We start from the raw sequence: 13295 nt of genomic DNA, 5'->3' as shown, positions 1-13295 counted from the left end.
CAAGTCATTATGTAGTAAAGAATCGCTATTCGCTTAAAGTCTGAGATGTCCTTGCGTAACGTCATTCAAGCTTCAAGTATCGCCAGTCAATCGTGACCAGCAGAAACACGGCGATCGGCCATGTGTAATCATTTATTCCGGGTTTCATTGAGGCCATTTTCGTCTTCGGTCGATGGCTCATCTTCCTCCTTCATCTCGGCCGGCTTATCCTCGTTGTTGTCCTCTTCACCGGTGATTTCTCCCCAGCCGGAGCTTCTGCGGCTCATGCGACCAGTGAGAGCCAGTGGGGAGCTAACGCCACCCATTATGCTGGCAGCAGTACTGTCATTTCGACTGTGCGATTGTACACCGCTGCGAATACTGGCTCCATCACCGCTGGCTGGCTGCTTGGCAGTGTAGAAGCCAGTGCGCTCAGCGCTGGTGGCAAGTGGGGTAGCGCCAGAGGCCGAATAAACACTAATGCGCTCTGCGCTAGCAAGCCCCACGATGCTTGGTCGACTCAGAACACCGGAAGCATTGAAGACAGATGTGTTGGATGCTTCATTTGTGTTTGCGCTCAAAACACTCAGTGGAAGGCTTTCGCGACTACCACCAAATACTGAGGATGGAGCCAAACCACGAACAGACGCATTGGTATCGAGAGAGTTGCGGCGGCGTCTCTTGGAGGAACTTGCGAGTGTGAGGAGAGAAGCATTATCAGTCAAGACATTGTTTGCGGTTGCGGTGCTGTAAGTCATTGAATGGTGGGGTACCAGGTGCGAAGGTACTGCAGTAGCGGGCGATGAAGTCGAGGGGAACTGGTGGGAGAATTGAATTTGCTGGTTCGTAGACCCATTCGTCGAGCTGCCATTGTGGTGTCCATGGTGACTGTTGTGAGTGTGGTACAACTGAGTCGAGGGTGCCGCCGAATGCACAGTGGTTAATGTAGTTGTCAACGATCGAACTGACGGCGCCGGCGATGAAAAGGTGCTGCCTTCTCCCCCTCCCTGGCCTTCAGTGCCAGTTGCCAAGGTGCCCGCCTTAGAATAGGCGGCTTCGGAGAAAGTGGTGTCACCGTTGGTCGAAATAGTTGGCGCATTCGATTTCGCACTGGTAATAGGAGCCGGGTTATCATAGTTTGATAGGACCATAGAAGATCCGCTCTGTGAGCGACATTCCGAGCCATAATTCTGATCCGTGTACGAGTCGGTAGGTGTTTGGTTGCCTGTGTGACGATTGATCGTTCCGGAGAGAGGGTATGGATTGTTGGCTTGGTCGCTCTTCTTGCCTTTATTGTTCAAGTGACGCTTGTTAGACCAGCGGTTTGATGTCGAATCGGAGGAACTTTTGAGATTCGCCAGGCGCTTCATCCAGCTGGAGAATGGGCGACGACGTGCATTTCGGTCTATTGGGCATTCAGGGTCAGCCAGGCTTCAACGGAGCAAGATGATTCCTACTTACCATGCACCCTTGCAGGAACTTCAGCAGTAGCCATGATGGGCTGTACAGGCTTCAGAACCCTTGTGGGCAGACAAGGGATCAGGGAGAGGATTGGACGCCGAGGCAGGTGGAGGCGGGAGGACTGTTTATCCGTAGACGTCATGTGCCTTTGCCTCTTCCATACTCGCAGCATCTTCACCTTTGCTTCATTCACAGGTATTCGCATTTCTTCGAAGAGAGATGGAAAGAGAAAGGCATGTGACACCATGATTCACTCTTCTATTCGTGCTCCCAACTTCATTACCTGCGGAAAAATGCCACAGTGAATGCCAAGCTATCAAACAACTGCGTCGATGCCTTCTTCTCAACCAATACAAGCGCTGCCTCCTGATGTGATAGCAAAGATCAAGTCATCAACCTCAATTTCTCATTTGAATGGTGTTATTGTGGAGTTAATCAAGAATTCCTTGGATGCAAATGCACGTACGATCTTCGTGACTGTCGACTTCAAATGTGGTGGTTGTATAGTTGAAGACGATGGCGATGGGATCCCTCCAGCTGAATTCGAAGCGAAGGGAGGTCTCGGCAAAGCTCACCGTATGTATGCATGTCTTTGCGCTATTTACTGTCTGCTAACACCTGCGGTAGATACGTCTAAATTCAATTTGAGTGGCTCGTTTGGCCACCGTGGGTTGTTCTTGGCCTCACTGGCCTCGCTGTCTTTGTTGACTCTGACCTCTCATCATATGCAACATGAGAGCACTAACTCCATTATATTGCATCGTTCGACGCCTGTTGCGCGGCTGACCCCTGCACCGCCGCATCAAGTGCTCCGTTCTGGCAGTCATGGCACGTCTGTTACGGTCAATGACCTTTTTGGGAACATGCCAGTTCGTGTCAAGAGTCGAGCACTCGCTCTTCAGAAGTCTGATGAGATGGACCGAGAGTGGGCCAACCTGAGATACTCGTTGGTGTCTCTGTTGTTGGCGAATCCCCAACTCTCGAAAGTAGTCCTCTCCGATACCGAGAAAACTAGACGGATCTCCATTCGTCTTGGTGTCACTTCTGTATCCAATTTACATGTCTCACGCAGCGATAACGAGTTCAGCCTCAAGCGCGTTGGTTCAATACTCGCACAATCGGGCCTGATTTCTTCCCGACACGTAGAATCTTGGCATGAACTCTCTGCCTCTGTTCCTGATCTCACCGTTCGAGCAGCAATTTCCCTTTTGCCCAGCCCAACTCGAAAAGTTCAATTCATCTCATTAGGGAAAGAATCTTTGTTGTCACGCAGCAACTCGAACGTCTTGTACGATGAGGTCAACCGGTTGTTTACGCTGTCCGACTTTGGGAATGTTGGTGCCCTCTCCGACGCAATTTCGAGCACCAGCCCAGCGGCCTCAGTGAGTCGGCAGGATGCTCCTAGTGATAAAAGTACCAGAAGCTGGTCAAAGCCTATCAACAAGTGGCCGATGTTTTATATACGCGTTGAAACGAGCATTGCTCTTCAGCGAGACAATGATGGATGCGAGCACTTTCCAGAATCTGACAAGTCAATTCAACGCATTGTCGATGTGCTTGGGGCCATGGTTTACGAGTTTCTGAAGCAGCACAATATGCGACCCCGTACGGCCAAGCGGCAAGCACTTACATCGGATCGGACTAGGAGCGTTCGCTCTACAGAATCCAATGTTTCCGAAATGGCTTATAATTCCATGCGTCAGGGTAAGACAGCGTCAACGACTGAAGACGCTTTGAGTGACCGCGTGAAACTTCCATCGTTTCCAAGACTTCAATCGATTAATTCTGGTCAGAGTTTTACCAATTGGTCTAGGACCAAAGCCGCACAAGATCATCGGGTACATTTTCCTACTCCGCGGATTCAGCATTCGCGTGTTGAATCCGAAACGAGTGAGCAGGATATGCCCCTGGCTACTTTAACTGGGTCAGAAACAGACCGGGACACAGATTGCCTAGACTTTGAAGTCTCGTCTGGGTTTCCCAAGTCACAGCCCGCAGATCAAGACATGACCAGAACGAAGGATGATTCTGATGACCTGTCTGCAAATAAGATGATTACATGGGTTGATCCGCATACAAAATTAGTCTATCTCATCAACTCTCGCACGGGTCAAACGACAAATCCTCGACAATCAACGCCTCTTCGGAATCTTCGTTCCACAGATTCTCTTGGTGCCTCGTCGAAACTTCCAACACAGAGCTTTTGGGTAGAAAACATACTAGGCGCATGGGAGAACCCTGCGTTTAATCGAACAGAAATGCCTATACCAAGTTTGGGTCTAGATTCTACTGGTGAACGGAATGGGGCTACTTCACATGATTGTTTCAAGGGTATTGAGTCCCTGGAGACAGCACGGGTTGCGAAACACCGGGGGAAGCTTCGACGTCGTGGTCTCCAAACCGCAGAGGTCATTGCCCAGGTGGACAAAAAGTTCATTCTTGCCAAAGTACATACTGCTGGCCAGGAGCTTGACGGGGAGCAGGGTTCAAACGATGTTCTGCTTTTAATTGACCAACATGCTGCGGACGAGCGATGCCGAGTTGAGCAGCTGTTTGGCGATATGTTTGTTTCTCCCGATAAAACAGCGAATCTCAATCAGGATACCCAAGTGCGAACTGTTCAAATCGCTTCTTCAGCATTTGAAGTCTCATCCACAGAGGGTGATCTTTTTCAAAAGTATAGGAAGTTCTTCTCGGCCTGGGGTATCCTGTATACGGCCGAATTGAAAGCCAAATCTACTGCTAGAGTAACGGTGCACACTCTGCCTGCACTTATAGCTGAGCGCTGTCGTCTAGAACCTCATGTACTGGTCGACTTGATGAGACGTGAGATTTGGTCAAGCGAGGAGAATGAGAAGAAGCCATTTCGTTCAAAAAGCCCCTTTGCAACTAAAGAGCTGGAACAGGGCTCGGATTTGTCTGACTGCGAAGATATGATACCCAAACGAAAAACAAAACGCTCTAATTCCCCTCCATGGGTTCAGCAGATGAATGGATGCCCTGACGGCATCGTTGAACTGCTGAATTCTCGCGCCTGTCGCACTGCTATCATGTTCAACGATCCCCTCAGCATTGAGGAGTGCCAAGCTTTAGTTGCTCAGCTGGCTCAATGTGCCTTTCCATTCCAGTGTGCCCATGGGCGCCCTTCAATGGTCCCAATACTTGATCTTCGTTCCCTCCCCAACACCACCGCACCCCTGCCTCTGCATTTGAATACCAGTGCAACAGGCTCTCACGATGACAAAACGGATTTGGACTTCGTGGAGGCGTTCCGGTCTCAGTATGTAACATAGTTCCCTTGGTTATTGATTTTATACGGACAATGCCGGGCAGGTTGGTTCTTGGAACTTCCAAAAGGACTCTATTGTACACAAGTGCCGAACAACCAAGTTTCACACATTTTGAAAATCGCCCTTTTTGCGTGATTTGCCATACAGTACTTGTGGGGTCGGTCTCCTTTGACATCTTCCTACAGTAGTCGGACACATCCTCCGTCCATGCTGGTTGATCTATCGCTTTCGCCCGCTTAAGCCCGGAGCTTCGAGGAAGTTGCTGCCCAGGTGTCGTCCACTCATTCAAAATCTCTCATCGAACCCTGGTTTTGAATTTTCTCACTACATATGATCAATCACTTTCTGTTGCTTTCGGGTCACATCCAAATACAACGTCCATTTCTAATACACTTTAAAACAGGTCAAAACATGAAAACACCACGCACATTAAACCACTGCAAGATCAATAACATCAATAAAAACAATTGAATACCCGCAAGCGAGGTGCATCCTAGTTGCCAAGTTCAAACCCGCTGCGGTTTGTATGGCTGCATGAACCAGCATGAACAAGATACACGGTGCATAAACTATGCATGACATCAAGGAAATTTCAATCCGTCCTGAGCTTGCAGGACTTTGACGCCTTCTCCGTATAGTTAAGTGCATTCCTCTAATACATCACATGTCTGACAATCAGATCTTCCACTTAGATCTGGTATTACAGCGAGAATTCTGCGTTGGTCCGAACTTGGGTTTGTCGGATGTATCCCTTGCATGCCGGTCTGGGGCTTACAATACAGTACTTACCTGTCTGCTGTAAGTTGACAGTACGCAGTACTTGTACCGAGGCCTTGGAAATGTGGCGTAGGGTTTATGCAAGGATCAGCCACTAATGAAAATAGAAACTGATGGAATGCCGTGACACTAGGACTAGTCTTTTGATCTTCAATAACAATGTGTCATGATACACTCTGAACTTTAATCAGATCGGACACAATACAAAGCTTGTTAGGTTTATGTGACGTGGTGAACTTGCGAACGCATCTAGTTTTGGGGCTCGAGACATTCTTGTCAGTTTACAGATGATCTTACATACAAGTAACAAAAGCTTAAAGATTTTTAATGTTCACATTCGCCAAAGAGCTCCACTCTTGTGTTTGAGAACTTTTCGTACTATTCGCAATAAACCGAAGTAGTATGTGGGTTCATAGAAACAAAGCGAGCCAAACAAAACCCGATCCGGACTTTTCGGAATCGCTTGAAACTACAGACGAACAAGAATCTCAATTTGCCGGACCACCATCAGCCCTATGCTCTACCTCTAAACGAAGGGTCTTCAAACAAGTTTCAATTTTAGCCACGGTCCATCCATCGAAGCTTACAGTAGGAAGGTATATACGCCTCGCTCGACGCCCACGCCAATATACCAGCACCCCAAAACAGACACAAAGCCAAGCAAAGCCCACAAACTCCATAGCATTATTGCGAGACCACCCATGACAGTAACAAACCCGGCACGCAAAGATAGGTGCAGGAACAAGATCAAGAGACCGAATGAAGATGTAAAGCGACCGATTGGCGGGTTCCTCTATCAGGGAGCAAAGCCATAGTATAATTGCTAGCAAAGCGGACCGGAGCTGAAACCATATCGGCTCATATTCAATGGTGGAAATCGGGCGAGGATCTTGTTCATTCGCTTCTCTGGAAATCCATAAGATCTACTCACTTCTGATTTATTGGCCATTGTCCAGCTGACAAGGATCATCTAACTGGGACTGAGAATTTCTACTTAGGCTTCCATGCGTGGATGCCGGCAAGCTCGTCCCACATCTGAACCAGTGGACGCTGCAAGTTTCAAGTTAATTCGAAAGTGCTAACAGGAACAGCCAGTGAATTACTCAAAGATCTTGTTGTTCTTCAATATAATTACCTATTGGTGCTTCTTGCTATGCACTATATTGATCATTTACAGACTGTTCAGGTCAGTTATTTTGTGCTGGACATCTCAAGTGCAAATTTGGTGTTTCACATCGCAAACAAGCTCTGGACTAGACTTAGACCCAATGCTTTTCTACCAGAGGATCAATGCATTGAAGATAGAAACAAGCGCCTCTCGAGATCTCTGTGTTCCTCATACAAGCTCCCCGTGTCGCTTCTCTGCAATGGTACCCCCCGGCCAAAGCCTAGCCTCGGACTCGGGGCATACATGATCTGGACGGTTTTCAAAGCCACGAAAACTCAACTTCACGAACCATCAAAAGAGATATATAGAGATCCATGTAAGGAATGACCAATTTGGGTCTCTAATTATCGATTCCAATTCCAATTTCACTTCCACTTCCAATCCAAACGCACACTTCAATCACAATGTGTCCCAAAGCCCTTCACGGCAACTATCCCACATCCTAAACAGAATGCGAGATAATACCCAGCATAACAAACAAACGCATCCTAATAACAGGCTACGCCTCCGAAATCGGGAAAGCAACCTGACCGAATGCTCACTGTGAATGTTAAGCAACCGGATTTTTTGAATCAAGCTGTTTTCCCATATATCAAGGAATCAGGTCGGACGATACTGAATTTCAGCTCTGATCTTGCTGATGAGCCGTTGCCTTTGCTCGCACATTATGCTGCGTCGAAGGGCGCTATACAGAGCTTTACACCTGGAATAGCGAAGGAATGGAGGAAGTTTGGGATTAGGGTCAATGCCGTGTTGCCTGCCGTCTGGAGTCCTATGATTGAGGATTGTCGGCGCGGGCTTGGGGATGAGATAGTTGGGGGCCATGATAGTTTCTTGAAGGACAGGGATCACTTGAAGGGGGATTTGGTTCCTGTGCTTGCTTTTATGTTTTTTTAATGCTTCGAGGCAGATTACTGGACAGTGATTCCTGTTTATTGGGTGAGGGTTGGCTTGTGTTCGTTCGGGTTTGTTTGGACTTGGGTTATGCGGACATGCGTTTGAAGTGATGGGTCATTGCGGTGTGCCATGCGGCTTACTGTGGATTTTGATTTGATATTGCTTCAATTTGATATGTCGTCGTTTAGCTATCAGAATACTATGCCATGCTATGATTTGGAATAAGGTCTTCAATGTGGCGTGACTCTTAGGAAGCCTTCCGCGTATGCAGCTTCTGGGCGTGTTCCCCGGTGAACAGAGTATGAGTAATGACCGAATAGGGCTGCTATCATATTGAACTGGACATAATAAAACAGTGTAGACAATTGAAAGTTAAAGGTCAGGGCCGCAATATCAAAACAAGATGAGACTACGGCTATGACTATGACTACGAATTGAAAATTGACGACAGATAATAGAATATAAGCGTATTGCATTGCAGGCAGCTTAAGACGAGCTCCTGTACAGAAGCCGCGAGGCTAATAAAGTCCTGTGTAGAGGAAGTCCAAACCAGAGAGAAAAAGAAACCCTTTTTCCCAACCCCCCAAGATCCGCCCTTTCCCCATTTTCCAGTTCCCCGACCGAAAAGAAGACAGATACAACATAAATTAAGATATCACAGAAACACAAAAAAAGCAAAGGCCCCTGGTAAAACTCCATGTGGTCGAATTCCAGACCCCGTTCCATCGCCGCTTTTCAAATGCTAGATTCTCATCGAGAACAGCGAAAACAAAAGATATCAAAGGCGCCGCCCGGAAATAAAAAGGTGTAAGCTGGAGAAGATGGTGGGATATTCACAGATCGCAGATATGAGGTGGTAAGGTAAATGGGATGATGCAAGCAAGCATGGTAGAAAAGTGGTTGGAAGGGTATAAAATGGAATACCAGTGAAGTGAAATGAGGTACAAGATAGGTAGTGTGGGTCATCAGTCATAAATTTGTGAGGTAAGAGGTAGGCTCATGGAAGTTAGCCATGTGTTGGGACCGACTTTGCCTTGGACTGGTTGGTCCAGGAGAGAAAATCGAACTTGTCTTTGGCATTGTCGAGAAGAGAGTGGTTGTAGTCGGATGACTGCGACTGGAGGGTGTTGCCGCTGCGAGATGCTTCTCTGGGCTCGAGGACCAGGGAGCGGCGGTAGAAGGTTTGCGCGGTAATTTCGCCGTTAGAACGCACGCGGACAAGCTCGTTCTGTAACCAAGCCTGGAGTTCGGGGACTTCGGTCAGGCGGTAGGGGATCTGGAAGCGTTGGAGCTCGCTGATGATGCGGGCGGTCTTCATGTGCTTGTCAAAGTTGATTACTGCCATCTTGCTTTCATCGATCGACAAGGTACGGAGCGACTGGTTGCCGTGGTCCACGAAGGTGAGGTCGGTCAGGTAGGTACCAACGAAGGGCAGACAGGGGGGAACGTGGTTCTGGAGGCGCTGGCGAAGAACGGCGTAGTTGCGAGAGACATCGACGATGCTACGAAGGTTCTCGAGAGTACTCTTGGTCTTCGCCGAAACAATGTCCCATGTCTTCTTGAGCCGGGAGATCATTGACAAGTTCAATGAGCAAATAATAGCCATGAGTGAGTCGTAGTTGTTTAACTCGAGACACCGGTTGGCAGTTTTAACCCAGTGCTTGATGGTAGTAGCACGCTTCTTGGGCTCCTCGAGGTACAAGATGGAATCAGCAACCAGGTGGGCGAGATCAGTCGACAGGGTGGACATGGCGCGAACATTCACAGCCAAGGAGCCGCTCTTCCTGGTCCATTCCGTGTCCAGGAGTTCCTCGGGGAGAATGGAACAGAAGATGCGGGACTCCTTGATAGTCAACTGCCGAGCGAGCTCAAGTGGGTCAAAGTCAAGAATGCTGAGCGAGGCTTCGTTGTTCTTCCACGATTTGAGAAGGTTGGTTTCCTTCTTTCCGAGTACGGGAGGGGGCAGAGGAGTGTCGGGGTGAATGTAAGAGGCAATGGAGGTGTTAGTCTTGCCGATAGAAGAAACCAAGCGAGGCACAACAGGTCCGTGGACTGCAGACACCTTTTCTCCCAGTTCGATCAGACGCTTGCCAGCAGTGGGCAGGTCAACAACCAGTCTGGTCCTGGCAAAGTGCAGAATGAAATCGAGAGCGATGTTATCCCGGTCGTGGCGCCAGTGAGACTCAAGCCAGCCCTTGAAGATGTTGTAAACACGCAGGCGGACAGGTGCAGCAGCGTGGGGAGTATCACCGATGTACTCGAAACGTTCAGCGAGAGCCTCGGCAAACTCAAGGGGCGTGGCGAAGAGACGGAAGGTCAGGTAGAAGGTTGAGACGAACAAGGCGTCAGGGGTGGACTGGTGAGCAGTGAGCTTCTCGATGAGAGCACGAAGGCTGCCACCCATCACCGAACCTTCCTTGTAGATCAGCTCGTGGGCATAAGTCTTCTCGAGAAGGTGGGCCTCGGTCTCCTCATTCTCCTCGGCGAGGGTCGAGTGGCTAACACTCTCCTTCAACGAGGGACCATGGAAGCTTCCTTGGAAGCTACCACCGATATCAGGCGATGTAGCCCGAGTGGAGGTCTGCGAAACACCGCTCATCTCAGAGTCACGTGCATGGCGGTTGTACGTGAAGCTGCTGCCATTGCTCGTCACACCACGGCCGAATGATTCAGTCATATCGGATTTGGCATGGCTTTCAGGATATCCACTGTCAGTGGATGAGAAGGAGGCCATGTTCTCAAGGTGAGTGGGGAGGATGGCAGAGTTAGGAAGAGAAGACAAGGCGGAAAGGTTGGCGGGACTGTTGGTGATGTGAGACTGGAAGGAGGATGGAGTGGTGGCATCGGTAAGAGCAGGTGTGGGAGGAGAATAAGTAGTGCTGGGGATCTGAAGAGGAGGGGGGGGGAAGACGGAGAGAGATTTCCTGTCGTTCTTGTGGCTTTTGTTCCAACTCAGTCTCTGTGTTCTCGGGATCAAGTTCAATGTCCCCAATTTGCTCAAGCACCAGGCGAGCCCTCGCCAAACAATTGCCAGCAGCGCGGACACAGTCTGTGGCAGCGTCAACCAGGCGTTTTCCTTCATCTGGCATGAATACCAAATCTTCATCAGAAGATTGAGCTGGGCAGAACACATCGCGTGCAGCGTGGACAAGCTCAGACAGCTTCTCGCACATTGACTCACGGGCCTGGTCTAGAAGCACACTGCGCTGGGTATCATGCTCACAGACTGACTCAACTACGTTAAGCAAAGCTCGGCAGGATTGCACAGCCTGCTGAGTGGTGACAACCAGCTCGGTTGATGAACGAGACTGCATGTGAAGTCCAATGAATGACCCAAGCACTCCAAGGAAGGCATCATAAGTGGTACCAAGACGCTCAGATGCCAAGTTCTGAGCACGTATAGAAGCGGAAGGACCCGAGAATGACATACGATGAGAGACCGAGACTCGCTTCGTGGCAACGGAGACCGGTCGAGGGGGGTGGTCAAGCGATTCGGTCCTCATTGAGGCTCGGCTCATGTCCATACGGCTGCGGCTCATCTGTGGTGACTCCATCATGCGTGACTCCATGCGAGATTCCATTCGCGATTCCATCATTCGTGACTCGTTGCGTTCAGGGTGTTCGGTTTCGCAAGAGAAGCTCTCAGAAGCCGGTGTGGGGGGCATATCGTATTGGTCTCGGGGCTCGTTTGATTCCAATTCAGCGATAGTCCTGCTCAAGCCAACCTCTTCATTCCAGACGTCGAGGAAACGAACTCCGCGGGTCACAATCTTGAAAGCCTTCAGAAGCATTTCATCCAGGATTCCCTCGACTTCGTCTTCTGACGGTGTTCCGTTGGCGACTTCCTGGAACTTCTTCGCGGTCTTCACCAGCGAAGATAGATCAGAGAGCAATGCCTTCCGAATCCTTCGCAGTCCATCAAATCTCCTTACCAAGGGTGACTCTCTCGTGAGACATTCAGACTTTTCCTGTGGAATTATAAGCCCTGTGATATGGATACCTCTTTCCGAATGGTACTTACCAAAAGAAACCGAACGCCAGCGATAGGGCCTCTCATCAAATCTTGGTTTCCAAAATCTTTTAGTGATGACCCGCATCCTCCTCGAATGATATCCCAGAAATCAGTCAAGGCCTTGAGCAAAGGGCGCATAGGCATTTGGTCGTATGCTTCGCAATAATTCGTGGGTAGCCAGCCTCGATTCCCAGAATCTAATAGGGTACCATCGGCCCAGCCATTGGTGTGAACAGAGTGAACCAAGATGATGTCTCCCTGATCCAGAGGAAGAGTAACGGTCGACGGCGAAACGTTTCCGGCCGGGTGAAAAGGGTAAAAGGCGCGCAGGTAGTTGTGAAAGACAGGCCTCGGGGGCTCCGACTGTTCCATGTTTGTTTGTGTTCCTTGTGGTGTTAACGGGGGAGTCATCTCCGACTGGCCCCAGGCGGAGTAGAAACGACTCGACGTATGTCTGTCGCTTGGTTCGGATAAATTCGAATTGGATTTCGAGATCTTTAACGGGGGGATGTGTGGCTTCATTGATTCCATTTCTCGTCCGATCCGTATATAATTCGTTCTAATCCGCGGGAGGTCACTGACCGAAGGCGATTATTCGAGAGATGCAATTGACATCGTTTGGTGAAACCAAAAGACGAACAGGGACTTGAAGACAAGAGAATCAAGGATTGAGGGGAGGAATCGGATCGCCGAAGGCTGGGGAAGATCCTATACAATCTAGGTCAATTGACTGAGGCGAAGGGCTGAAATGACAGTATAGAGGAGTATAGGGAGCGAATGTTTGGAATGTGCAAATTCCAAAGAAAGGAGGGGAGAGGCTTGGAATGCCAGGGAGGGGGGGGGGGAAAGGATTAAGGAGCTTTGAAATGCACGACACACACACCCTCAATAATAAAAGTAACGAAACTATAAACAGTAAACAGACTTCCTATCGGGAGTCCGGTGCATCCACCTGCCAGAGGGATGACGAGTCGCAATAGCGAGGGTCAACCCTATACAAAGGGATGAAAGTGGTTGGCGGTAATGCGAAACAGCCTATGAAGGGAGATTTGAGGAGGTAAGTGCACCCTTCTATCGAAGATCACTGCAAGGAAAAAGGCCGAAGCGGAAGTAGTGGGGAGAGGTCCCAAGTAAGCAAGGGCCAAAGGGATAAATGCTAAGTATAGCTTTGCAATTGCCACCGGCAGCAATGAAGCAAAAAGCAGATGGGCAAGAAGGGGCAAAAAGAGTGAAGCAGAAAAGCAGAAAGGAAAAGAGGAACTATGAGAAGAGAGAGAGAGAGAGAGAGGGAAATCAGTGGAATAATAGCTCTGGAGTGAATCTTCTGGGACTCGATCGGGACGATCCATGCTCCACCGGTAATGGGGTTGTATGGGTACTTATGATATAATGTGACGGGTATCGTACAGACCGTAACGCGATTTATTTGGGATTTTCGGGGTGATTTTTGGGGGTTTTCTCATTTCGGGCCTTATACTTTATCTGCCAACAATGTCTACTCTACGTTTACATGGAAGTATTTACTCAAATTTGTATTCAAAAGACACCCTTCAGTACTCTTGACTGTAAACTCAGAAACATTCACTCCCTTTAACCGTTTGTACATGTACAAAACTTGTTCTCCATAATGCCAATAAACATCCACTAGTACCGACCAAGAAGGTTCCTCGTTCACCATTAGGCGAGCATAAAGATACCTGGCCTCAAAGTA

At 49.0% G+C, this 13295-nt stretch overlaps 3 protein-coding genes across 3 annotated transcripts; 1 reads left to right on the top strand and 2 right to left on the bottom strand.

Annotated features, from left to right (window-relative positions):
• Positions 1-128: 128 nt before the first annotated feature.
• N7508_000680 (uncharacterized protein) lies at positions 129-1612 on the bottom strand (the record flags this gene model as incomplete). Its single annotated transcript, XM_058458765.1, has 2 exons — positions 129-1384; positions 1441-1612. 2 exons carry the CDS (start codon positions 1610-1612, stop codon positions 129-131), a joined length of 1428 nt encoding a protein of 475 aa, XP_058324987.1.
• Positions 1613-1772: 160 nt separating this feature from the next.
• Positions 1773-4733, top strand: N7508_000679 (putative DNA mismatch repair protein (Mlh3); the record flags this gene model as incomplete). Its single annotated transcript, XM_058458764.1, has 2 exons — positions 1773-2016; positions 2068-4733. The coding sequence occupies 2 exons, from the start codon at positions 1773-1775 to the stop codon at positions 4731-4733; spliced, it is 2910 nt and encodes a 969-aa protein (XP_058324986.1).
• Positions 4734-8578: 3845 nt separating this feature from the next.
• Positions 8579-11956, bottom strand: N7508_000678 (guanine nucleotide exchange factor; the record flags this gene model as incomplete). The annotated part of the gene is made up of 3 exons (XM_058458763.1): positions 8579-10496; positions 10525-11540; positions 11594-11956. 3 exons carry the CDS (start codon positions 11954-11956, stop codon positions 8579-8581), a joined length of 3297 nt encoding a protein of 1098 aa, XP_058324985.1.
• Positions 11957-13295: the final 1339 nt, after the last annotated feature.

Source organism: Penicillium antarcticum, assembly GCF_028974205.1.
Source record: "Penicillium antarcticum strain IBT 31339 chromosome Unknown utg000001l_segment0_segment0, whole genome shotgun sequence".
NCBI lineage: Eukaryota > Fungi > Ascomycota > Eurotiomycetes > Eurotiales > Aspergillaceae > Penicillium > Penicillium antarcticum.
The sequence above is the reverse complement of the archived record's forward strand: the minus strand, read 5'-3'. Positions and strand labels throughout refer to the sequence as shown.